The following is a 27,839-nucleotide window of genomic DNA, read 5'->3' as shown; positions in this document are numbered from 1 at the left end:
TTTCTTCCAAAAGTTATTTTACTTCAATTGATGAGTTTTTGCAAACTTCAAACACTTTTTCTGAATTTGCAAGCTGATGAACGGTTTCTCTCTAACAATTCGACTTTTATATCTAACTTGTCTAATTACATTTCGCACAGTTTCATCACTTACATTTCTGCCTGATTTGAGAAATTTCTGCAGCAAGTTGGATGAAACATAAGGTTTAATTGGATATTCTTCGCAAAAGTGCTAAAAATTTGGATTTGGATGGAAATTTCCTTTTCCAGCAGGACAAAGACCCCAAACACACTGAACATAACATCAAAATGTGATGTCTTTTTTATTGTAAACAGCAGTTACACACACCACCACAGTCCACCAGGCATCAGTGTCATTCAATATTTGTGGATCACACTCTAAACAGCAATCCAAAAACACAAAATTAGAAACAAAACCCATTTATAACAAGTGTTGCAAGAAGAATGGGGTAAAATATCATCAGATACCACCAAAAATGGGTCGAATGGATACCACGACGTTTAAAAGTCCTTATAAAAACCAAAAGACATGCAACTAAATATTGGCATTTTTTTTTCTATGCCAGATATTATAAAATTTCATTGGTGTATTCTCAATTTTTTGGAGCAAAAATCTGCATATGTTTATTTAAAATGCTTCTGAAACTTTTCAGTTTAGAGGATTTTCGTTGACTATTCTTTGTTTTTACTTAAATTAAACCATTTCTTATATGTAAAATAAAAATATGTTTGCACTTCTTGGTAAGGTGTTATTTATAATGAAAGTCGGATTTATCAAGTAAAAGTAAGGTGCCCTCTCAATTGTTTGAGTCAATGTAAATGATAGTGAAGACTAAAAATGAAACCGGGAATAAAAAAATTTAAAGATATGAAAAATCTAAGTCATAGCAGCCCTAGAAGAAGATGAAATAATGCATATGAAGAAGCTATTAAAAGTGAAAAAAAAAAGATTTTTTTCTTTATTTATCCAAATTATTATTCTCTTTTTTTTTTTTTTTAGTTAATAAGAATATTATGAATATGGACAGCATTTTGATCTATTGTCAGCTAATGATCGTTTCTAATGGGGGGATAAGTGCACCATCGAAATAAAACAAACAATTGCCGCTCTATTGAAATTTATTTTGCTCTTCAGACAAATTTGTGAAAAAATTTTTTAAATTAATAACTTTTCCGAAATATTTTAGGAGTTAAAAATAAAATTCCAGCAACAAACAGTCAAATTAAATTTTTTTAATTTTCGAGTTTATTAATCGAACATTTCTCTCTAATTTAAAATAGAAATAATTAAAATATCTTTTTTTCCTTGATTTGTAATTAATTGTCTTTCCAAAGAGTTCAAATATTTTTTTCGCTGATCTTCAATGGAAAACGCTGATGTATGGGGAGAATAAATTCATTAATTTCACAAGAAACCAATTAAGAAATCAAGACTAACATTTTTTTTTACGGTTTAAATTTTTATAGAATTGTTTCCAACAAGCTTTATTATCTCTTTACGTTTTAGCACTTCTTCATTTTCAGTGTTTTTTTCCTTCGATTTTATCGTCTGTAATTGACCAGGCAATACCTTTGCCACGAAAAAATTGCTAAATCCATATTATTTTTTTACTTCGTTTTCATCGTTTTATTGTTTACGTTATTATGGTTTTAATTGCGCTGACATTCATCATGTCCTTAAGACGCCATGCAGGTTCTGCAAGTTTACATTAAAAGAACTATCCTGAGATTAGCAGTTCATACAGTGTACATCCATTTACTTTATGCTCATAAAGATTTAGAGCGGCGTTGCATCCATAAGTTTTTTTTTCCTAGCAATGAGGTTAAAAAAAAAAAAAAAAAAAAAAAAAAAATTATATCCCTTCTAATTACTGCTAGTTCTTATCTTGATAAGTATCTAAGAACTATTAACAAAGTTTGACCTTCTCCGCAAAAATTATGACTTCTTTCATCTAAGGAAAATAATCTTTTAATCTAAATTTATTCCTAAAAGATGTCAATGGATCAAAGGATCGCAGAGTTTCATTTAAAAAGAATAACATCATGTGATCATATGCGAACCTGATATTGCACAACATTTTTTTTCTGGCTGTATTATTATTATAAAAATAAAAGTTATTTGATGTAACCAAATTATTTCATATTGTAAAAATGTTTATTTCATTTTGTTCGCATAAGCGAATCATTTTTCATTTTTTACATCTCTTTTTCTATCAAAATGCAAACGATTATTAGAAACAATGATGATCAGTTAAAACGAAGTTGCAGCACAATTAAAAATACTTTTTGTGAAAAAAAAGTTTCCGCAAACAAAAACAAAAAAAAACTCTCCATTGTTCTAGATTCATTCTCCATTCATTCAAGTATTTTCCATTGCAAAATACTTGAAAACTTTTTGTAATGGATAAAAGCTTTTTCTTTAATCAATATAATAGGTATTTTTTCATAGATTTTTTTCCTCTTATTTGGACATTAGTTTTTACTGTTTTAATAAATTTCAATTTTTAAAGTCGCTCGTGAATTTATCTTTTCTGTTGTTGTTGTTATTATTTGCAGAAGTGTTAACGTTAATTTTCCTTTCTTCTTTAATCAATTCGTTGATAAATAAACAGTTCACAATGCGATAAATTTTTGACATTTGTCTGTAGACCTGATTTCACTAAATATCCATTGTGTTTATAAGCCTGGTGATCATTAAACGTTTTTCTAATCAACAAACGCTTCCAGCGGGAAAGTTTAGAGAATGAGATGTGGCTCAGGTTTCATCTTCAATATCTGATAGCGATACAAAAATAGAGACCATTTCCAAAATATCCCTTCATTTCAGAAATAGAGTTTTTATAGAATTGAGTTATACAGAAGAACTCATTGCTGATTTAAATTAATAAAATAACTAAAAATCTACATCTTCTATTTACAGAAAATTCATTTTTATTTAATAATTTGTCAAAAATCGTAATATATCACTGCATTTCAGAAAGATGATATCTTCATTAGTATATTGTTTGGGAATGAATTTTAATAATTACAATAATTGCACAATGTTAAATATGGTCTTATTTACTTACCCACTGGTTCATTTTCTTGGATCAACCAGTCCCGTTTGAAATCAAAAACTGGAGGTGTATTATGGCCGGTAAAAGCAGAAACTGAAATAAGAATTTAAAATACATAAGAATGTATTGGAAAAATTATTAGAAATGAAGTGAATAAAAAAATAATTGTTGTTCGTAAGAACATTCGATTGAATTAATTGAAAGTAAAAAATTATTATTGGTTATAAATATTAATAAAATTAATAATATCTATCAGAATTTATATGCTAAAATACAATCAATATAAATATTTTAATTGTATTTTATCTAATTCATTAATTTGGTTCTTATTTATATATAATACAGTATAATTGGATAATGATATACAATACAGTATCCAACACAATAAAGTTGGATACTATTAATGCGATTCTCGAATTTCAGAAATAAATAAATGAATTCAACAGATGAAGTAATATTTAAATACTTCTTACGAGTTTCTTTTTACTCGATTTATGATAGTAATTCAAAACCAGTGACCTCTCATTATTCACAGAGAAGGAGGAGATATATTCTCTTCCTCTGTGTCATTATTCTTTTTGTCGTTGAATTTTTTTCAGATCGTTTGAGTAATTTCGAATGTATCAGATCGCTTTGCATCTGCTCTGTTTTTGAGGAGGTGGGAAGGAGAAAGGGCAACATCTGCTCGTCACATAAATACACTGTTAATTTCCATATTCCGTTTAAATTATCCTATCTATTGCAACTGTAAATTTGCCAGCTGTTTATGTTTTTATTTAATGAAGTCATAGGTGAATGATAAATAATTTGTTGAGTCATATATTCTATCACAGAGTAAAATTAATTTATTACACAAAAACATTTTAGGAATTCTCTTTGTTAGTTGTTTTTGAATTCTGTAAATTACTACTGTATTTAAAGAACTCACAACTAAAATACACTATATTAAAGAATAATTTTGAATTTAAAAATGTTTATTTGTCGTAGGTTACTTTATTGTTAACAGAACAAAGGAATTTGAGATGTTAGAACAGCCTTTTTCTACTGCCTGAAAACATTTTTTTAATTTTTAACTTGAAATATATCTATTAAATTACTAAATTTTTTTGAAATATTTACATTATGATAATGATAACATCACGAAATTTCAATGATTTGAGAATATTAAGTTAATTGAACGGGAATCCGAATAGAGACGCACTAAATGAAGATATAAATTAATGAAATAATAAACCAAAATATTTTATTTTTCCACAAAAATATTTATGAATTGTGATTAGTATCATACATCTTTTATTATATTTTAAATACACAAATGTAATTCTAAAAATAAGCAGCCCTATTTATTGAATTCTTTGAATATAGTTCTACTATATTATGTTCTTTAAAACATGATATTTGAATCAATACTTTTTTAGCTTTAAGTAACATTTATGCTAAAACTTTATAAACTATACAAAAAAATTTTACAGACTACATACTTTTTTTTTAAAGGTTTGAATAAACTTAGAGATTTTTGCATTAAATTTAACTTTTCGTCAAACCTTTAAAATAAATAAATAATTCTTTTAAATAAATAATAAAAAAAATAGTGACTATAAATTGATTTCAAAGTTTTGCAATATCTCAGATAATTAGAAAATTATGTTTTAGTGTGAAATCGTAAATTTTCCCCCAGAATTTCGAGTGAAATCTCAAATATGCATCTCATTTCATGTTGCATAGCTTTATAACTATCATGACCATTTAAATATCTTGCTTCATTATATATGCCATTAATTATATGGACAAATTTTAGATATTTAAAAAAAATTTAATTACTGTATTTGAAAGTAATTTTTTCAGAAAAGGCACAATTCAAGAAGATATAAATTGCATTTTTTAAATTTATACCGAGTATAAAAGTTCCATCATTTTTTTAGTTTCATAGGTTTTTAATCTTTTGGGTTTTCACCCTCATTGTTTTCTTGATTTTAATAATCCTTCATTATAATATGCCATTCAACTAGCACCAGCAGATTCGAACATTTCTTCAATATTCTTAAAGATTCATATGAATTAACTTGTTATAACTTTTAGGATTAATATCTATATTAAATATAATTAATATGCTTTCAAAGTGTTTATCTTCAAAATCTGCAACCCTAGGAAATCAAGATGCTGCAATGAATCAATATCACCTAAAAATTACAATAATACCTTAAAAATATAAATACTCATAGAAAAATATTCAAAATAACCTCTCACATTTAGCAAATAATAATACTAAAATAAGCATTAAATATTAAATAATTTAAACATAAATTAATTAAACATTAAACATTAACTTTTAATAAAATATCTCTAATTTCCTGTCTGATTATCATATATATAAAATCAAATTAGTGTAGGTAATTTAAAAGAATAGAATTTCAAAAGCCATATTTAAAAATGTGTGATTTACGATTTTAAAAAAACTAAATAAAATTTCGATACCTTAAATTTAATTAATTAAATGATGGGCTACAATTATTATTTACAGCATGGTTGGAAAATGTTTGTTGAAAAAATTTAAAGAATGTTTACGACGAGAAACTATTAGCCACATTCGAAATCAACAGAATAGAACAATTCAACTCAACAGTAGTTCAAAATACCGATTAAAAAGCAGGTGATAAACCCGAGAAAGAAGATGTCGGGAGCAAGGAAACAGGTATAATTGCTCTGAACTCGGTCTATGGAACAAGTTTTCACCTCAAACATGTTTTAACCTTGTCTGGTAATTTATTTGCCATCTCGAACAAAAACTCAAGAAAGTCGCAATGCATTATAGAAATACAAAACAGTATTACAATGAACAGCTGGATGGGAAAAAAAGTTTTGTTCCAGCAGAGATGTTTGCATTTCTTTTTAAATGTTTGATTATCAGATGCAATAGAATCTCCATTCAAAAGAGCTTCCATTTAACGGAATTTTTCTACAGACCTTGACTTTTCATGAACTCGTGTTCTTTACTCTTTATATTACGAAATATAATTTCTATAAAATGAAATTTTTCAGACGATTTTTTTTCTCTCTCTCTCTCTCTCGATTTTTTGATTTTCGAAGTTCTAACAAAATGTACTAAAACCTCTGTCATAAAAAAATAGCAGCATCTAAAAGACATGGGAGCTGTTGAAGAAGATTGGAGGTTCTGATATTCTTCCCTGTTGACGATATTGTGATGGCAGAATATTCTACGAAAGTGACAAACTGCAAATTCTGATAAAACGTAATGAAGACATTATTATGAGAGATGAAGAAAATAATGAAAATATTATAAAAAATGAATTAATAAGATACAGCATTTAATGCAAAGTGAAGGGAATTATAGTTTCCGGAAAATATTACAGATAATGTATTTCTATATCCATAAAAGAATGAAAATTCGTATGAAAATATGAATTTTTTGTACGCAGTGGAATAACAGATATTTATACAATTTTGGATATGCGTTAAAACCAATAAATGGGTTAAGTAAATTTTAGTTTTTAAATTTTTTTCCTCGTTCTTATAAATAAATTTATAAATTTCTAACGTATTTTCCTAAACAAAAATTTTAAACAGAATGATGAGATTTCATAAATAGGATTCGAATTTATTTTGATATTAAATTTTTTAAAGCTATTATCCTTAAATTTATTATTTTTAAAGATACTTTTCAAAAAATGGTTAATTTTACCCAAAGTTTCTATTTTTTAAACGAATCTTTTTTTAATAAATGGCGCTCAGGAATTAATTAAATATTTATGGATTTTTTTCTTGATTAAGTAAATCAAGCTCTTCCGAAATATAATTATAGGCAATTTTTTCTAGAATTTCGAAATTACATAATACTTTTAAATGGCTCAGTGATAACTACGGTTGATGACTGCAATGGCAGAAATCAGACGGAACCGCATAAATTTACACTATATGACGTATTCTGTTCATTTCTGCCTTCATGAATTTGGGACTTTTAACAGGGGGTGGGCCAAAGCCCGCAACTGAGACACGTGCTGGGATGATGCAATAAAGACCTGACGCATGTGGATGTAATAAAACGTGTTTGTCGTTTTGCAGTAAAGGGAAACAGTAGAAGTAGTCTTCTTGAAACTTTCTCATATATTCTTTAATAAAAATGTTATATCTCCCACCTACTCCGAAAAAAATTGTGAATCTTGTACAAGACTATGAACACCACCAGAATTCAGATTTTATTCTCAAAGAGGACTTAAAGAGTTCTGAATTTCGTAGAATAGAAAACAAAATGTACATAGAACACCATTTTATCCATTGACACAAAATCATTGAAACAAATTGAACTATTGAAGCAAAATTATTGAAACAAATTGAACAACTATTGAAGCAAAATTATTGAAACAAATTGAACTATTAAAGCAAAATTATTGAAACAAATTGAACAACTATTGAAGCAAAATTATTGAAACAAATTGAACTATTAAAGCAAAATTATTGAAACAAATTGAACTATTGAAGCAAAATTATTGAAACAAATTGAACTATTGAAGCAAAATTATTGAAACAAATTGAACTATTGAGGCAAAATTATTGAAACAAATTGAACTATTGAAGCAAAATTATTGAAACAAATTGAACTATTGAGGCAAAATTATTGAAACAAATTGAACTATTGAGGCAAAATTATTGAATCTATTGAAACAAATCTGTAAAAAAATTTGGTATTGAGTTACAATTTTAGTAACTTGTTCCCATACCGAATTTCACTTTTTCAAGGGTTTCAATTTTGTGTTGTCGCATTTACATGCAAGCGAAAGTACAGAGGAACTGACTGATAAACTTAACTGGATTTCGTTAAAAATTTGTTGAAACATTTTTTTTAAAAACTTTCTTGTATATGAAGTGAGCAAAGAGAAAGTATTATAATCGTCAAGAGATTCGAACTCAAGATTCTGATAAATTCCCACGTTTCAGACCTCTTTGAGTATGAAAAACACATTTTTGGAATTTGTCTGTCGCTTTCTCTGCCCAAAGACGCGATTACCCAAACCTCTTAATTCACGTCTATTCGTTCCAATCAAAAATTGTGAACAAAATACATTCAAAAGAAATCCGTTGTTTGAAAAAATTCAAATTGTAGTCTAATGAAAATCTATTTACAATTCTTTATCGTCGTTGTTGTTATTGGCTAAAGTTTCTTTTTAAACATAAAACCCTTTAATAAAAATAAATAAATAAATAAAAAGTTTATGTGGTTTCCTTTAATAAGTTGTAGTTTAATATTATATTAACGTCCCGTTGTAAAGCAACACTAGGGCTATTTTGGGACGGACCTCGTAATTTTGAACCGCGGTCAAATGACGAAGACGACACCTGAGCTGGCACCCCCCTCTTCACGCCACGCCACACCAGCAACAACAGTAATGTGAGATTTTAACTGTGCTGGATTCTGCATTTCTTTTTGTATCATATTTTTATAGTTCCTGTAAAAAGTATTCTATTTAACCCACAAACATTAACAAAACACGAAGACAGAAGTATCTATAAAATATTCTCTTACTAAGAGAATGCAAATCCTTTTTTAAATTATCCGTAAATATTTTTTTTTAATTCATGTATATTATCACTTCAACAATTTTAAAGTTAATGATATCCGACTCTTTTTTTAATGCTGCCAGATTCTTGAATTACATTATTTATTCCAAATGCATTATTTCGACGTCAGATGAAATAATGTTGCATTAGTTCGCTAAAATAATCCTTACCTTCCGAGGATTCCCCCACAAAAAAAAAGAAACAATTAGAGCGTGTTATAGTTTTTTTTTTTTTTTTTTTTTTTCTTTTTTCTTTTTTGTGAGCAAGTATGACAATTTAGGTTTCCGTTAGATTTTTATCGCTCTATAATCCATAAATGGGCCAAATTCTCATGGACAGAATTAGTTCAGGAAGTTCAAAATTGCTATGAACGCATGAAGGGATTCCTATAATAAGATATTATTCCAAAAGATATTCAGGAGGCCTTTTGTGCTTTTAAATTAATAACATTAGCAAGAATGGATTGCAACATGCAGTGACTAAAAGATGACGCATTGCTAATTAAAAAATATTTGTAGAAATTGCTAATTAATATTGCAGGGTTGATTCATTTATTTTTATTTTATTTTTAAAATTTCCTCTTAACCCTTATCGTGGCAAGATTGCTTTTTTGAAGAAAAGAAAAAAAATGTATATAGATAGCTTATTTTATATATTTTTTTTATATTTTATATTTTTTATATTTTTTTATATTTTATATATATTTTTATTTTATAGTGGTAGTATATTTTTATAAAGTTGTATGTATGGTATACTATACAAAATGAACATAAGGGTTAATAATATAACAGCGATAACGGCACACAAAATTTTTATTCATTACTATTATTAAAATGGTTAAAAATGTTCTTTTGCTATAACACGCTTTGAAATTATTGAAGAAAACATTAAAATTTCAATTAATTTTTTATTAAAAATTTAATCAAAATTTTGGAAAATGTTTTGTTTGTGAACATTTATTGCACAAGAATTATGTGACAAATTTAGTCTATAGGTCCAACAAACAACTTTGTAGAACCTTTTTGGACTACTTTTGCGTTAATCATGTCTCATGACCTAATTTTAAAAACACAATGAGAGCTAATAAATGCAGCCATGTTATTAACAACTACGAGCAAGAATTTCGACATATAGTGCATATAGTAAGAAAATCAAAACAATTTTTGTAGTTATAGACATACTTTATTCATTCAGAACCAATCATAATCTTTCATATTTCATGTTTTTACAGTATTTATATTTTTTAATAACTCAACGTTTGATAATCATTTAAGTGCTTCATTTCAGGGTTATTTTTTAATTTAATTGTATTTAAATACAAATATTCCTTTAATTTTCAAATTCTTATAATTTCCAAAATATTTCCGTATTTACTATCAATGCTTTTATGATCATTTTGATATCCTATCCGTTCTGAAATCAGTAAAATATCTTTTGTAAACACAGCTTGAGAATTCTTTTTTTTAAAAAATTATCAGAAAATTAATTTCATTTCAGACACAGAAAAAACTTTTCTCTGTGCTTCCCAGACTATTTTATTATACTAATTTTACGCACCTGTGCAGATTTTTTCTGGCAATTTTCAGACATAGATATCACGATTTACAAACCTTCGAGTTCAACCGTAGCCGGAGCGAAAGTTGAATTCATTCAATATACCAATACTTTAAAAACGAAAAGAAAAAAGAGCTCAGAAAACCGGCTTTCGTCACAAAAGAACGTACGGCAAGCCTTCTATTTGCAAAATGCCCCTATTACAGAAGCTGGAGACCAGTTTATACTTGAGTTTATTATTCACTTCGCACGTACAAAAAAAAAAAAAAAAAAAAAAAAGGCAATAAAAATACGAAATATAATAAAATTATGACAACAAAATGCTATTTATGTAAGTGCGTCGGCTTAGGAGGTTTTTCTGGCAGCCATTTTCCGGTTGCTAATGAAAATGATACGATTACTCTCTGAACATTTTAAGAACACGTTTTAGTTTATGCTCTGAAAAATGACATCCTTATCTCAAACGGATATCACGATTAGGTTTTCTTTTTCTGTCTAAATTCTTTAAAGTAGTTCCGTTGAAAGTAGTATTAAAAAGAAGGATAACAAACAAAAAGCATGTAAAGTGTTTTTATTTTTATAAATTTTAAAGTCATGAAAATGATAAGTATTAAAGAATTCCATCGGTTTTTAATGGTGAAAACGATAATTAACATGCACATGATAAGAATAAAAATCAAATCTCACAATATTGTTTTTCGTATAGTTTTTAATATAATTTCAGAACAACATATCGAAAATAATAGGACATGCATTTTTTTTTTTTAATAAAAGACTCGAGCTAAACTCAAACTATTTTTAATCATTTGGATAAAATTCTCAATGTTCTTTTCTTTTCTTTTCTCAACCAGTATTTCTAGAAACAGTTTTCGCGCACAGAAAAAAATAAAAATAAGTAATAAAATAATGATAAATAAAATAATTTTTTAAAAAGCTATTTAACAAACGGTATATTAATTTCTATTACAAATTTATAGAAATATATTATAGCACATCGCTTTAAATAGAGTTTTCATTTGGCTAAAATTTAATTTGGCATAGCAAGACACAAAAATATATAAAAATGAAATATCAAAATTATTGAGTAAAATTCAAGTGAAAACGATAATATTTTTATTTGTTTATATGCATGATGCTGATTAAAATCGCTTAATTTCTGTAATAAAAAATTCTATATTTTTTATAATTTTTATCTTGAATGGAAATAAATTAATATACTTTTTAATTGTTTTTAGCTACAATGTATTTAGAAAATCCTTTTTCATTTTTCTTTTACATCAGGAGAAAATTATAAGACTTTTAATAATTTTTTTGTTTGTTTTCTAAATTATAAAGATGTTTGAATTATGAAATCTATGAAGCAAAAGAAGAAAAAAAATCCTTAAACTGTCTTTCACATTTCAGAAAAATAGTGTTTTCATTTAGAGTTTATTTTAAAAAGAAAAAATTAATAGTTCAATAATATACGTAGCCATTTATCAATTCCTTTAAAGGAAATATAATTGATAATATATAATTATTGGGCTATTTCAATAAAAATTAAAATAAGAAGCGTTGACATTGAAAATATTAACCACTTTTTATTGATAGTGTTCAATATCCTTAAATTACAAATGCTGTTCAGAAAAGAATGTTTATTAGAAAATTCTCTATTTCGAAAATATAAATTTTTTTATTTATTTTCTGTAAAAAAAGCTATTAAAAATATAAGATGTTTTAACGAAGCATTTATATTTATTGTGGTAGATGACATTGAAAATCATTAGTGCATATCGAGGCAGACATTAAATTATACTCCTTATTTACAAAGAAAAAAAAATCGTTTACTTTTAGAAGTGTAACATATAAAAAAATGCAGCTTAAACTATTTCTTTCAAAACGTTTGTATTTATCTTTTTAAATATTCTTGTAATTTATTATCGTTTTCTTTTTGCATTCCTAGTACAAAATGCAGTTAATTAATTTTTTATGATCGTTTATCGGTTGATAAGAAATATCATAATTTGCTCGATCAAATTATTTTGATATATTCCGTAAAAGAAATGCTTCTCCAATAATCACTTAATCGCCCTGATATCTGCATCACTTATACAATGGATTAATGTATTCTGAAGCTTGTAAACTAACATTCAATCATTCAAAGACGTCAAGATTGATACAAAAATTGTGTTTGATCTGTAAGCCTCTTAATCAGGCTATTGACTTTTATTCGCATCTATATGATAAATAGTTACAAATACCATCTAATTATAATTTAAAGGAAGCAAAATAGTTAAGAGGATTTAAAAAATATTCTCGTCAGCAAGCCGGGAGGCTAAGATACATTCTTTTTGACAGTAATATAAGGAAAAGGGGATTTCATTTTCCAAAGCCATTTTTGCCTCTAATTCCATAAGATTTAAAATTAAGGAAACGAAAATGAATGGTAGGAAACGCAACTCACCGAAATCCTCCAACAAGTATCACAAGTTTAGATTAAAAATAAATTGAAATTAGAGTATGAAAATAATATTTCAGTTTCTAATTTCAAACTAATTTTAGGAATTGAAGCAAAATGAATGCAAATAGATGAAATCTAATTTGAATTACTTTTCTAGAGACAATAATAAGGAGTTTTGGAAAAAATAAAATGATTCTCACAGTTTTTACCATTTAGAGCTGGATAATTCTAAAAAATAATTTTTTTTTCTAATTACATCTGTCAATCTCAATCTAATTTTTTGACCTAATTCGTCAATTGCTTAGGTCTTTGTCGATTTATATCTTCGCGTTTATGTGACCATGACATTTCAAATACACAGCAATATAAGCTTTATCACTAAAATTGTATAAACTAAATTTGTCAGATTAGAGCAAAATTTTGACTCTAATCTGCAGGTTCCTACTACTGAATAATTCTACATTGGAATATTAATTTATGCTATATAAAATTGAGTTTTGAACTCAAATTCGCTAATAAGCTTTTAATTTATATGTAACATGGTTTTTTTTGTCCAACATTTACTACTTTCAAAATGCATTTTAATCCAGAAATCTAATGGAATCAATTCCCTAGAATTCACAACCACGTGACACATGTAAAGCACATATGATTTAATATCTAAATTCACGTTATCTTGTTCTGTACTTCGAGTATTCCAAAACTAAAGTGGCAAAAATCATTTGACATTTTTGCACATGATCTAAATTGATCCAGGGTCTCCTGAGAAGTAACCGCTCTATGTTAAACTGAAACTTGAAAAAAAAAGTAATGTTTACAATTACAGACTATTAGTGTATCTGTACAAGCATACATAATAATAAAGGTTAATCCGAAATCACAATTTATTAAGGCTTGATAGGTATAATCCTTGAATTCTTCTTTAAAATTCAGTTGCACTTTTTTTTAAAAAAAATGCGGATCTAGTCACATAAAAAAAAAATTCAAATTTAGAGAATCGCGGAAAATAAAAATAAGCAACTTTTAAAACAAATTATCAGTTTTTGTTGCATTATGTTTAAAAAAGCATTTCGCGGGGGGGGATATTTTGTAGTATAACATTTCATCGCATTTAATAGAAAGTAAGTGGAAATAAATTAACATGAAATGTCCAGTAGACAGCAAAACTTTTTAGTAAAAAAATTCTATTTCCTGGATTTTTTTAGCAGAATGTATTTATTTAGGTAGGTGACTAGGTTAAAAAGTCGATTTTTTGCAAAATAAAGATTTTTTTTATTTAATATTTTTAAAGTTTGAACAGTTTTTTTTTATAAAACCGCTGGATTTTTTTTTCTAAGTCTATTTTGTGAGACGTTACTCTGAATTTTGCAACAGCTGTTTAAGATGCTGTTATCTTAAACTTCAATCTTTGACCGAATTTCTTACGAAAAACCTCATATATGAAATTCTAATGCATATTTTTTGTACAAATTTGGTATAGTTATTTTTCAATATGCTCTTTCAGAACGAGAGAATATGCAATCTGTTCATTCAGAAATATTTTATAGTAGTTTTAATGCTTTACAGTGTGAAAAAAAAGGGAAAATTTCGTGTTGTTTATCATCCGAACTCCAGTATTTAAAGCATGGGTATAAATATAGCTTATTTTTACTTTAAGAACTAGATAATATATTTCTTAAGCTAATTGCAAAATTTTAGGTAAATCATTTGATTAACCTGTAAACCAGAAGATTTTTGCTTTATACCACTTTTTAGATTTTAAAAAAGGGCTTTTTTTCAGTTTTTTCTAAATTACCACTTTACTATTATATCTTGGTTTTACAAATATTTTTTCAATCTTTTTTATTCAAATATTCAAAAATATAGGTATTTTCGTCTATTTTTCAAACAATTCATCCCGAACGTATTCACATACGTTATTGTTTCAATTAATTTATTTTAGTTTAGTTTGTATTTAAGTCAAGAAAATTTTACATAAAATATTTTGCATAAATACTTTTAGTGAATTCGAGAACTCTGTTTGAAAAATAGTAGTTGAAGCCGCATTAGTAAACTGCAATAACCAATTATAACTGTCAATTCATTGCTACAAGGGAAATGTTATTTCGTAAATTTCGGCACAAGTAATACATTAATCTCTTAAAAATTTCCTTCAGTTTAATCACGACTAAAGGAAGTTGAACAACTATTATTAACTTTATATCCTTTTATCGTTTGCTATCTACAAGGACTTTGATAAGCCATGTAGAAATGCGAGATTGACTTGAAGATAAAAATCTAAAAAAGTGATTTAAAATACTGTATTCTCCGATCGCAATAAATTATAAGCCGAAATCGCAAAAAGATACAGATAAAAAAAAATTGCTTTTGCAATCACTAAGTTTTTCCTTTTTGTTCATTTTTTTCTTGTTTTATTTCTTTTCCAGTTTCAAGATAAAATGTTAAAAACAATTTTTACTTTAATAATCAAAAAAACAAAAAAAAAATGGATGTTGGATATAATCTTAATATACAATATTTTAAACTTTCTATAATATATCCATTTATACTACATTCCGGTTTTTGTACACAGATTGAAAAGCATAGTATTTAAACATAGTATATATATATATATATATATATATACAGTACACTCCCGATTATCCGCGGAATTGGGTGGCGCGGCCGCCGCGGATAACAAAAATCGCGGATAATCCGAAAAAAGCTAAAAACGGGTATAGCAAAAAAGAAAGCAGTCATTCCAACTTTGAAAAATCGTTTTATGTACAATAAAACGTAAAATAAACAGCGGGATGTTTAACTAACGCTTAATATTTTAGTATATCACTCAAAACTAACCTAAATTGCATTTTGTTAATGAAAACAGAAAAGTGTTTTGTATTTACGAGAGCTGTCAAGGATACACAGAAAAATTAATACATATGTACAGTTTTAATACTGTAATGTATTATGTAATTACAAAAGCATAACTGTAAAACTGCACCTTTTTGAAAAAATCAGTCAAAAAAAAAAAAAAACTTTGTGCGGCAGGCGCGGATAACCCGCCCGCGGATAATCGGGAGTCTACTGTATATATATATATATATATATATATATATATATATATATATATTAGTTTTATGAAGATTTAAAAGTAAAGTTTATTCTAATATCGAAGTCAAAGGTTTTGGTAATTACAACACAATTTGTGCCATTGAAAAAAAATAGACCTTGTATAAAAAATATTAAAAATTTGTCTTAACTATGAAATTCACAGATTTTTTTGTTTTGTTTATAAAAAAAAAACCCATACAAAATCGCATCTTATGAAATCAAAAATTCGATACTCAGATAAATGGCGGGTGTGGTAGGAGTGTTCATCCTATAACAGATCTCAATAATTTCAATTTCCAATCCAATAGATAATAGAATTTTTGTCATAATCAATCAACCTGCGTACTCGTTTTTCTCCACTTAACGTACCATATTGTATAAATATACGGGGGAGGGCGGAGACATTCTTCATATAATTATCTAGTATTGATTTTTAAAAAGGAAATTGTTTTAATTTTCACCATAAAGAGCATTTACCCAATTAAATTCCATCGTACAGTAATAAGGTATACAATGCAATTTCGGACGGTATAATAAATTTCTGCAATAGCTGGTGCGGCAACTTAAAAGAAACAAAACTGGTTTCGGATGTATTTTAATAAAAAACATGTTTCCATATTCTATTAGAATACATTCCTCACCGCTTTTGCCAATTATTTTTTCCTTGTAAATAATACGATTCTCAAGAATTTTTTTTAGCATTTTTCGAGTTTAGCTTTGTTTCTTAGAACATTTAGACAAAACACATCGGATTCCATTCCTTTTATGTTGTATCGCATGACTTATTTCATTTTTTTTTCTGTCTAATCCATGCACGAGTAATTTTAGCATCCAACATACAAAAAAGCAGCATTCGTTTCGCCCGAATGGAAATCTTCTCTCGCATCAAAACAGCAGAACAATCTTCTGCGAAGAATGGGGTAATCCGTTCTTTCTTCATGCGGTCATGCTTTAGTTGCTAGCAGATTTAGTGCCCTGTTTAAACAAGAGTTAACATAGCTTTCGTATCGGAATGAACTACTTTTTGGAGCTTTAAGTCGTTTTCAGGAACATTAGAATCAAACATAGAATTATCGTTAAGACACCAAGTTTAAAGACCGTCAAGGCATCAGCAGCTTTGCAAATGATGCTAAAATATTCCAAAAACTAGGACGACGCGGTCAGCTGATGATTGTTATCATTTTACTCAAATACTAATCTGATATAGCTCCGAAAAAGTTGATAAAATAGAGTAGCAGAAAAATATGCTGATTGTTTATCGTTTCAGTAAGATAAAAAAAAATGATGTTTATAAAGATAAGAACATAAATATTATTTATAAGAACATAAAAATAACATAGATTTGAAATGCGAAGAATTCTTTTAAGAAAAGCATTTTATCCTTTCTAGAATTATGATGTTTTTTATCGAGTTTAAGCTGATATTGATAAAATAAAACAATTATATATGCATATATACATAAGAACGTATCGAGCATGTTTTAAAGCCGTATTAATATTTATATTCTTTGGAACATTCTTTCCTAGGAAGTAGATTCTTAGTAGTAGGTGTTTATATATATATATATTTTACAAATAAGATTTTCTCATATAATTCAGAGACTTGAAGTGCAAAGAATTCTTTCGAAGAAAACATTTCATTCTTTCTAGAAATATGAATTTCTTATCGAATTCAAGCTGATATTGATAAAATAAAACCATTATCTATGCATAAGAAAATATCGAGCATGTTTTTGAGTTGTAATAATACTTATGTTCATTGAAACATTCTTAGAAGATGTTTATTTATTTTACAAATAAGATGTTTCTCATAAAATACAAGAATATTGTATCGACTTGAAATGCTAAAACGTCTTAGCAGCATTGCAATAAGTTGCGTCGACTGCATAAGAAAAGAACAATTTCATTGATAAGAAATGGCAATAATTTCCTTGTAATGACCTAGTGGGAAGAAAAATTCTGGATAATATTCATAAGAAAGCTCAAAGTTTTGTTTTTGTATGTAATAATTACTCTATGTGATTTTTCTTGGTCACTTGTGCAACATCCGTGTGGTAGTCCATTTCGCTACCATGTGAAGCTATGCATATTCTTTAATTCGTTCATTGTTGTACGAAAAGTAGATACTAAAAGAAGACTATGAGAAACCCCAATGAAATGAAGACACGAGAAGAAATTTCAAAAGATTTAGATAATTACAAATGGAATATCTTTTGGTTATCAAATACAAAGCAGTGATGTATAATTAAACTTCTAAATAAAATAATAATAAACGAATTAAGCCTAAAAATTTATTATACTACAATGGTTTGAACAAAGAGTTTAACCATTTTTATTTAATTTTTTTTCCTCTTAATTATACCAATTTAGATGTAAACAAAGAAAAGTATTTTGTGGAAAATTTTCAACGATTTGTCACTTCGACAAATTTTGTTATTTTTTTTTTCACAAGGTAAACGAAAAAAGTTAAAGGATTGGAATAAATAAACCATATTTGTAATCGCAGTTTAAATGGGAAAAAAATGAGCGAAATGACGAAGGAAGCAATTCTAAACACATAATAAAATAAAAAGGGCAAAATAAAGAGAAAAAGTAATTAAGGATACAATGGTCGTCGAAAATAGATTTTTAAAAATCGCAGGTTTCTGTGATTTTTTTTTAAATTTTATTTTTTATTACGAAAGAGATTACCAGAAATCATAAGGAAAAAAGAACATTTCGATATTTTAATTCGTTTGCTCTATAAAAACATTTTTTAATTTCTAATGTAGATTGCTGTCCAAACATTTAAGAGTATTTTATTTTGGGCAATTTCTCAAGGTAAACAAATATATCCGTATTTTTAAATATTCTATGTCTATTATATTTTTAGCCCATACTGAAATTTTTATCCTTTGTTGTATAAGTATATATTAAGAAAATTTTTCATTTATGATTTTTTTTTTTTTTTATATTGAAGATCTGATGCATTATTATTGCGCTAATCTTTGCAAAGCGTTTAAGAAAAAATCAAACAATTCCAGATTCGAATTATGAATTTTAATACCCGTGGAATAATTTGAAGTTTTAAAATATTTTATTAAACGTTTCTCGTGAAAACATTTACAAGAAAAACAGTTAATCAATCATGCAGACAGCTTTTGTTGTATTATAATATTACAGCAAAATGCATAAATAAAAAACGCTAACATTTCACAAAAATCACACTTATTTCTTGTTGTCGAATGGCAACAGATATAAAATAAACCATCGTACGAATTTCAAACTGAGCTGACCGTTTCATTTAGTTAATTAATAGAATTTTAAAATTTTATTAGAAATGTTCTGAACAAGATTCGCCATGTCATCAAAAATTTCATACAATCAAGGGAAAGAAGCTGTAAAAAAATTAAGATTAGGTTTATTATTAATTAAGGCTTCAAATAGAAAGTTGAATCGATCGAAAAAATAGATTCAACTGATGTCATCTAAGAAATCGCTATGATTGGCTTACGGAAATTGATATGAATGCGTTCCAGAGCAATTATTTTAGAAAAATGGTCAGTGTATTATCTCAAGATTTAGAAAATTATTCTTTTATGTTAAAAATTCAATTTCTGTTTAATTTTTTCCTGAATTTTAATATTTTTTTAATTTGATCGGATACACAGTCTGCAAAAATGTTTTAAAATGTTATGATGGAATTCAAACTCATTCATCAAAATTTTCATTCACGTACTTTTAGTTTCATTGTATAGTTTTCACTTCTTTTAATTTGCAATATGCACACTTTATTTTTGCAATAAATTGATTCAATTAATTCATCTTTTACGATCATTCAAACAACAAAATAAACTTTTAAAGAACTCAATTTTTTATATTAATCATTTAACAGTCCAAAACATCAATTATCTGGTTGCTAAAAGCGGCTAGTTAGTAGGAAAACTAAAAAAAAAAAAAAAAAAAAAAAAAATGCTAAGAAATAGCAAATTTTGCTTTGGAAGACCATTGTATGTTTTTTATATTAAGAATTAAATACGTTATCCTACATGCACCTCAGCAGCTGGAAAATAACTGGATTTTTTTAAGCGATTGTAAAGATTCGAAAATTTTAACAAATGACATTCTTATGTGACATAATTATGTATTATTATTTGATAACTGAGAGAAAGATAAGGTTTGTACAACCGGAAGTTGAATTTAATGTAAACCTTCTTTGGCCTTTTCTTAATCCCAACCCTCCCAACATCGTCTGCAGCTTTACATCTCCAACTAGAACTCGCCCTCTTAATTTTTATCTGAAATCTTCAGTAAAACTAATTTAAAAAAAGTAAAAAACTAGAACAGTAAGAATAAAAATGGACAGTGGGGGGGGGACTTGTTTTTCATTTTACTATTATAAAATCGATTTGAACCGATTTCGACCGATATGAAAATTTCCAGTTGAAATTAATATTTCATAAGGGCACATCTTATGACACGGACTTCTCAAGTTATCAATTTTTTTTTTTGTTACAAATCATTCAGTTATTCTTACCAAAAAAAATCAAATCAGATGCCCAACAAGCGCCTAACAATTATTTTTAGTCTCTTGTGTAATCTTTCCTATAACATTAGTTAGTACAATAATAATTAACGGTGTAGTTATAGTAGACTAATGTCCAATATGTCGATAATGTAATATGGACTAATGTACAATAGGTAGATTAGCGTACTATATGCAGACTAATGTACAATATGTAGATTAACGTAATATATGCAGACTAATACACAATATTAGATTAATGTACTTATCCCGGGACATTAATCTACATATTGTTTAATCAATGCGCATATAAATATGTAAAAATCATAAATAAACATATATATATATATATATATATATATATATAATGTTTGCATTTTGTATCAAAAGAGTATGATTTTATTGATTATCAAATTAAATATAAATAAAGTTCATTAAAATTCTTACTGTTTTAAATGGAAATTAATTGCAACAATTTCAAATACTCGAAATAATTTTGTATACTTCGAAAAATAAGTATATTTGTATCCTCAACGTATCTATTATTAATTCCTTAACTATATAAGAATCATGTGCATCAACTAGATTTTAAACCCAATATTCTAAAAACCTTCATATTTACGTCTCGGTTACTTTTATATTTTATTAGTTAGTTTTGAATAATTTGATGATTAATTTATAAAATCGCTTATTTATAAATTTTTTTCGCTAGAAATATTTTTAGTAAATAAATATTAACCACAGAATTAATATTCCATAATTCGTTAATTTTAACTAAAAATTAAATTACAATTTTTTTTCTTTTGCATTTTTTTACATATATTTACAATAAGTGTGCATGGCCGTGGTGGCCTGGTGGTAAAGTCTCGGCTGCGGGACCGGAGGGTTTCAGGTTCGAGACCCGATTCCACCGAAGAACCGTCGTGTTAGGAGGTCTGTTGCACATTAAATCCGTAATGAACAAACGTCCTCTCGCAGGTGTGGAGAGGGGGGTGCCAGCTCAGGTGTCGTCCTCGTCATCTGACCGTGGTTCAAAATTACAAGGTCCGTCCCAAAATAGCACTAGTATTGCTTCAAACGGGACGTTAATATAACCAAACCATAAAGTGTACATTTTTTGTATAAACAATAAAAAAATACAATGTAATCTTAATATCATTAATTAAACCTAATCAAAGAAAATGACTTTAATAGTATCGTCAGATTAATTTTTTCCAAATAAATTCTTATGTTCTAACTAGTATCGTAATCCCCTCGGATTATCGAAAACTAGGTTTGAAAAAATTAAACGTCAAATCGTGTCTTCTTTTCTTTCGGCAAGGGTTTTCCAAAACTATTTATTTCAAATTATAAAATCTAGGCTGCAAATACTACCACGTATTAGCATTTTAACAAGGTATATGAGATCTATTACTGATACGTAGATTTGGGAATGTTTATGACTTTTGTTATTTCACCTCCATTTTCCTAATCATTCTTTAAAGACGTTTTCAAATGAACTGTTGCTTAACGGCGTGCAACTTACCAACGCGTTCATAGTATCTTTTGTTTGTTTTAATGACTTTTTACAAGCCATCGTATCATGAAATCTTTTCTAATGCCAACTTTGAGAGATTTTCTAAAAATTAGTTGCCTTTAGTAATAAAAAAAAAAATCAATTTCTGGTATTCACTCGGTTAGTAGAGGGACGAATAATCGAATATTCACTGTTATAATGAATTTTCTATGTTTGCATTTTCAATTTACATTCAATAAATTCTTGAGTTTGCACAATTTTTTATATATAAATTTATATTATATTTAGAGTATAGATAAAATTATTCGTTCAAAAACTTAATCGTGTAACTTTTTTTCACAATCGAAAAGGATTTACTTTTACCTGTGGCAAAGAGTTTAAGAGCCTGCAATAACAAGATACTTAAATCTTTTTTTTTTAATTGATAGGGATGCGATATTAACCTTTAATCCCTTCCAATGTTAGAAGCTCAAAATATTCTATCGTTCTAAACAGAAAAGAAAAGAATTTCGTAATTCCCTCAAAATCCCCTGAATGATTGCAGACATTTCCATTTAAATCTTCCGATTTCGCCGAAATAAATATTTCCTACCTATCTTCGCGGTAATGCTGATAAACTACAAACAAAATTGTCAAGTTCAAAGAATATTTAGCATGGCTATTCTTTTTATTTGCTTATGGGCGTTCTTTTTTTTTTTTTTTTTTTCCCATCCACCTAGATTGGCGCCACTAAGAGTAATGTGCTACCATTAACGTGCTCACGGTAGATCCTGTTTTGCATCATTTGTGAGAAGACTGTGCCCTGAATCTACGTTGGAAACGGCTAATAGATTTAGCCTGCGACTTCATCATTGATGAATTAGATGGCAAATAATGCAGAATAAATGGGTTGTTTATTGTTACGGAAACATTAACGAGTAGTGGGATTTTTTTTTTATTGCAAAGACGACCGTTTTTTTTTAAGATAAAGTTTTGTGAGAGAGTAATTATATACTATTGCAAAAAAGGTGTTAATTAATTTAAAATGAGTCTACAATATGTTAAGATGAAAATTATTGTTAAAATTAAATAATTGTAATGACCATGGATTGAATAACTATAAATGGTAGATTCAGGCATTTTGAAGCAATAAACAATGCACATTATAAAGTCCTATCTTTTAATAATTTTACTTGAAAACGATGGTGAGTTTAGTTTCACGTTTCGACACATTTTCAATTTAATAAAAGATTAATTATTTAGTTTATGTTATTTTTAATATTAGTAACTTGAAAGTGGATTTTTTATTTATTTATTATGACCCATCTATGTTAATACTTTTTAAGTAGATGTTAGGTGTTTATACATATTATAGCTAAGCGAACATAATAAAACAGATCGGAACATAGCCTAAACTTGTTAATATTGATAGATTGTTAAGATATTAATAAAATTTTCATAATTTTTTATAATACACAGAATTTGTATTTTTTACAAATTTATTTATTTGACTGTTAAATTAGTAGCATCATTATAATTAGTCTGTCTGCCCCCCCCGCCCCCCAATTCAGCGGCTCTAACTTCCTAGTAAAAATTCGCTACATTTTAAATATTAAAAAAATGTGTATAAAAAATTGCTTAATGTTTTTAAAAAAAACTGACGTCCTAAGAAATTGCACATTGACTTTAGTAGATATAAAGCAGACTATCTAAATTTTAGCTGTTGCCTAATTATTAGCTGCCACCTGATTATTATTCTTTAATTAAATTGATAACTCGTTTTTATTAAATACTTTTAAATATGGAATACAGTAATAATATTAATAAAAAAAATTCATATAAGGATTTAAAATATTTCGCGATATTTTTTAAGGATTGCAATACCGGGATAAACTAGTTTTCTGTAAGTTATGAATTTTAGCTTCAAACTGCTAATGGTAATTCTACAAATTATTTTCAACAGTGAGTATCTTTTCTTCTGGGAATAAGCTGTGTAGTAATTTTACTCTGCCTTTATCAATAATTTTCCACATTATAATGCGTCTAAATGGGTCTGAAATATACTCATCGGTTTGCAGTCGCAGGGACAGAAGCAATGATCAAAATGAAAATCCGTCCCGACAGGATAATAAATAAGTAATAAATATTAATTAAAATCACTAGAAAAGCTAAACTTTATGAAAAGAAAATTGAAAGAGAGAAATACACTCAAATAATTTAAATTCTTAAATAATTTTTAAACTAAAAAGTGTGGAGTTTGGTAAAAACCTTTTTTTTTTTTTTAACTGCGGGATTATTTTATGCTTAAATTGAATCATAAGAATTAGGAATCAAAAATATTGATTAATTATGCTTTCAACGTTCTTATTTTTTAAACCTGTTGAAAATTAAATCATATTTTTAATATACGTTTTATATATTTTTTTTATTGTACCATGTGATGATATTACTTGCAATTTGTTGTAAAATTGTTGAATTTTCTTTATATTATTTGTATTCTGTGAACAATTTATTTCCACATTCTTTTGTCATTGTACACAAGAATACAAAATATATACTATTCTGAATTCTTATTTTATATTTATGGTTCAAATAATCTTTGATAAGTTACTGGTATGCTGTTTTATTTTAAATACCGGTATTAAAAACGCAGGCAAATTTACACTCATTAATTCTTTTAACATCAAGTTATGGAAGTGAATCTTGATAGGAAAATTGTAAAAAAAATCTTAGAAAATGTAACAAATTTGAGATATAATAGCATATGAATATAAATCGAATAATTCACTGTAACTTTAGTGCAATTTTACGTTTAGTTTTTATACAATAAAGTAACTGGAATATCTGCGGTTGCTTATTCAGAGAAAATTGTTCCCTTTTTTTAAAAAAAAATTTGTCGCATAAATGCACTCAGGTAAATCTCGACTTAAATCGAAGCTTTTTTGTAATTTTTATAATAAATTAGAGATTTCAAGGTAAGTAAAGGTTCGTAACGGTTCTCTCTACCCAACACCTTTTTTTTCCTTTTTTAAATCATTTTAGATGGTGAGATTAATAGAATTGTGATTTTCATCCGAAAAAGTTTATCATGCTGAACAGTATTGGAAATAATAATATCAAATGGAAGTACATTATGTTAAAATAATTATCCAATACATTTTATTGAAATATTCTAAATCAAGATGAGTTTATCACCACTCTTTACGTGGAAATTTTGCAAAATGTTCTTGCGATCCCACTTAATTTTCAACTTAAAATTTACGAATTAAGAATTATAATTTTGATTCCAAGCTCAATTCATTTTATTAATTTAAAAACTTGTGATCAAATTCAAAAGAAAAATGAAATAATTTTTATCTTTTAGTACTATACTATTATATAAAAGCAATTATACAATTTAATTTAATAAACTAAGTAGCATTTAATGAAATTCTTCAATAAACATAAAAGCATTCCATGGAATCTAAAAGATTGAAGTGTATTAGAAAATATTATAAAAATTGTTGATAAAAAGCCTTTTTCTTGCTATGAGCAATAGTTAAAATTATTTTTTAAAACAATAATATACATTTAAAATTAAAATAATAAAAACATTCTTGAAAAATATATCTTATTTTTTTTATACTCAAAATATGGATCCATTATCAACAACCTTATTAAGACATAATATTAAGGGGGAAAATAAACTAAAAACAGCGAATAAAAATATGAAGTAAATTTGATTAAAATAATTAAAGAGATTGCAAATATCTTCTTAAAGAATAGCACAAAAAAGAAAAGGAAAAGGGGAAGAGGAAAGAGAATAGAACGACTTGATATGAAAAATAAATAAATCCATCTAAATGATTTATTGATTACTTGTTTGCAATACTACCGATAAAATACACAAAGTCTTTTAAGTAAACATTAAATAAAATAAAAACATGAAAGTCTACATTTTAATTAATAGTGAATTCATCTTGTTGTTGTTTGCCTAATTCTTCCTTGGCTACATAAAAGAATTATTAATTGAAAAAGCTTTAATTTTTGTTAATTTTTGAAAATAAAACTGAATAAGATGCACTTAAACAAACGAAAATAACTTTGTTCTACCCTTTCTGTATTTACTTCTCCCATGACGAGCAACAGGTGAAGAACTTCAGAACAATTTCAGTGGAGTAAATTTATTAGCTAACATGATGGGATTGAGAAAACGCCCATTTACGAATTTTGAAAACTTGAGTAAGAAATTCGTAAATGAGCATTATCTCAATACGAATTTCTTACTCAAATTTTCAAAATTCGCAGTAGTACATTATCTATTAAAGTATAATTAAAATTTTTGATATACTAAGTACAACAAAATCACTGAAAATAAAAAGATTTTTACTGATTAAATCATTTTATTTCAATATATTGCTGAAAAAGAATTTACATGAAATAATAAATAATGTAACTGCTCGTAAATAAATGATGTTTTTTAATTAAATGATAAGCACCATTAATTCTATTTGCTCCAATAGTTTTAAAAGCATGATGCATAAATAAACAATTATTCAAAAATAACAACTACATATCCTTAATTAATTAATAAAAAAAAGAAATTTTACTTCCTTTGCCTTAAGTGTTTTAAAACCGCTGAATATAAACAAACAGTCGTTAACAAATAATCAATGCACTCATTAGTCATTCAACAACAATCCATCTAGTTCCTCGTGGATTGTTTTAAAGATAAGTCATAAATAAACAAATATTCCATAGATTAAACTTCGAAACCTTACCTTGATAGATGTAATGACAAATTAAGATGATGAGATGGAAATGCCGGCATATCTTCGAACACATCGTTACTCCTGTATGGAAGCTTGATTGAGGTCACTGAGACCCCATTGGATTCAATTAAATGTCCACATTCCTTTTCTTTCGCGCTCTTCAGAGATTTAAACGCATAATTCACGTCATAGCTGCTTAAGATCTTATTCTTTTTTCAAATCCAGTTATTAGTTAGCTTTCTGTTGAAAAGTCTAACCGTCTCCAATGGTTAGACATTCAATGTTTGTGTTTGGGTAATTGAACACAACGTAGAAAAGGCTGTAAGAACGATCCTTGTTGGGAGAGATCCACAGGTATTTTGAATCGGATGCCTCGATGAAGTTCTTGCACAGGAACAGGGTTGCTGGGCCGGACCAACTTTTCGTCGCCAAATCGTTCCCCCAAAAAGGTGATTCGAAAAGTAAACAATGTTGGAAAAACAAATAAAAAGCTTCAGAATTGAACTTTTTTTACTTTGCCGGTTAGACGCGTGCAGTACACAGAATAAATATTTGTTTTCTCTGTAGCTGAAATATTTTACAATTTGTTTGGTAGTTTATATGCTTTCATGCCTTTGTTTTAAGCTAATGATTACTTTGACATTTAGCCATTTTAAGGTTCTTTGATTTGATTTATTCATTTGTATTTCCTACTTTAAAAGAAATCAGTAAAAAAAAAAGTGTTGACAAGTTACTGGTTAAAAAGGCTTACATTTACTGCTTATAAGGGCTACAAAAGAACTTCTGATTAAGAATTATGAAAAAATAATTTCTAATAACAAACAACTTGGATAACAATTTAAACTATATGCATTACCTTTTCTATGAGATTATAATTCATTCTATTAATACCGTCAAAATTCCATTATTTAAGATTTTTTTTAAAAATTTTTCCTTAGTATGGATTTTTTTCCCCATCAGATTTTTTTAAAATCCATTTTTTTTTAATAATACGAAATTCTATATCCAAATTTTTAGGTTATCAAAATCTCTCGTAACAAATGCACTGATCAGATTCTTTACTATTTGTAAATATAATAATTAAGGAAATAACTTAATTTACTATCAACACACTGTTGAATTCAAAAATGCTTTACTAACTTGTCAAAAATCTAATGGCATCTACCCAAATGACGTTAAAGTCACATGACAATGACAGAGCAGAGCACTAATGTATAATTGGATTTTGTCTTACACCATGATATAAAGGCAAGCCTTTTATTCGAAGTGCAGAAGCAAAATATATTTAAAAAATAAAACTGTAAAGACTCATTTGTAGATTTAAGTATGTTATAAATCAACTTATAACATATA

The 27,839-nt window shown here is 27.0% G+C and overlaps 1 protein-coding gene across 1 annotated transcript in view; it reads right to left on the bottom strand.

Annotated features, from left to right (window-relative positions):
- The window catches only part of LOC129963892 (tyrosine kinase receptor Cad96Ca-like), a 64,279-nt gene extending 37,366 nt beyond the window's left edge, over positions 1-26,913 (bottom strand). Inside the window, exons 1-2 of the mRNA XM_056078480.1 lie at positions 26,496-26,913; positions 3,089-3,169 (exon numbers count right to left, since the gene is read on the bottom strand). Coding sequence (XP_055934455.1) covers positions 3,089-3,169; positions 26,496-26,559 — 145 coding nt within the window. The 5' untranslated portion in view covers positions 26,560-26,913. The remainder of the gene's footprint in view (positions 1-3,088; positions 3,170-26,495) is intronic.
- Positions 26,914-27,839: the final 926 nt, after the last annotated feature.

The sequence above is a fragment of the Argiope bruennichi genome, chromosome 3 (genome assembly GCF_947563725.1).
Source record: "Argiope bruennichi chromosome 3, qqArgBrue1.1, whole genome shotgun sequence".
Lineage (NCBI taxonomy): Eukaryota > Metazoa > Arthropoda > Arachnida > Araneae > Araneidae > Argiope > Argiope bruennichi.
This window is presented reverse-complemented; position numbering and strand designations above follow the sequence as displayed.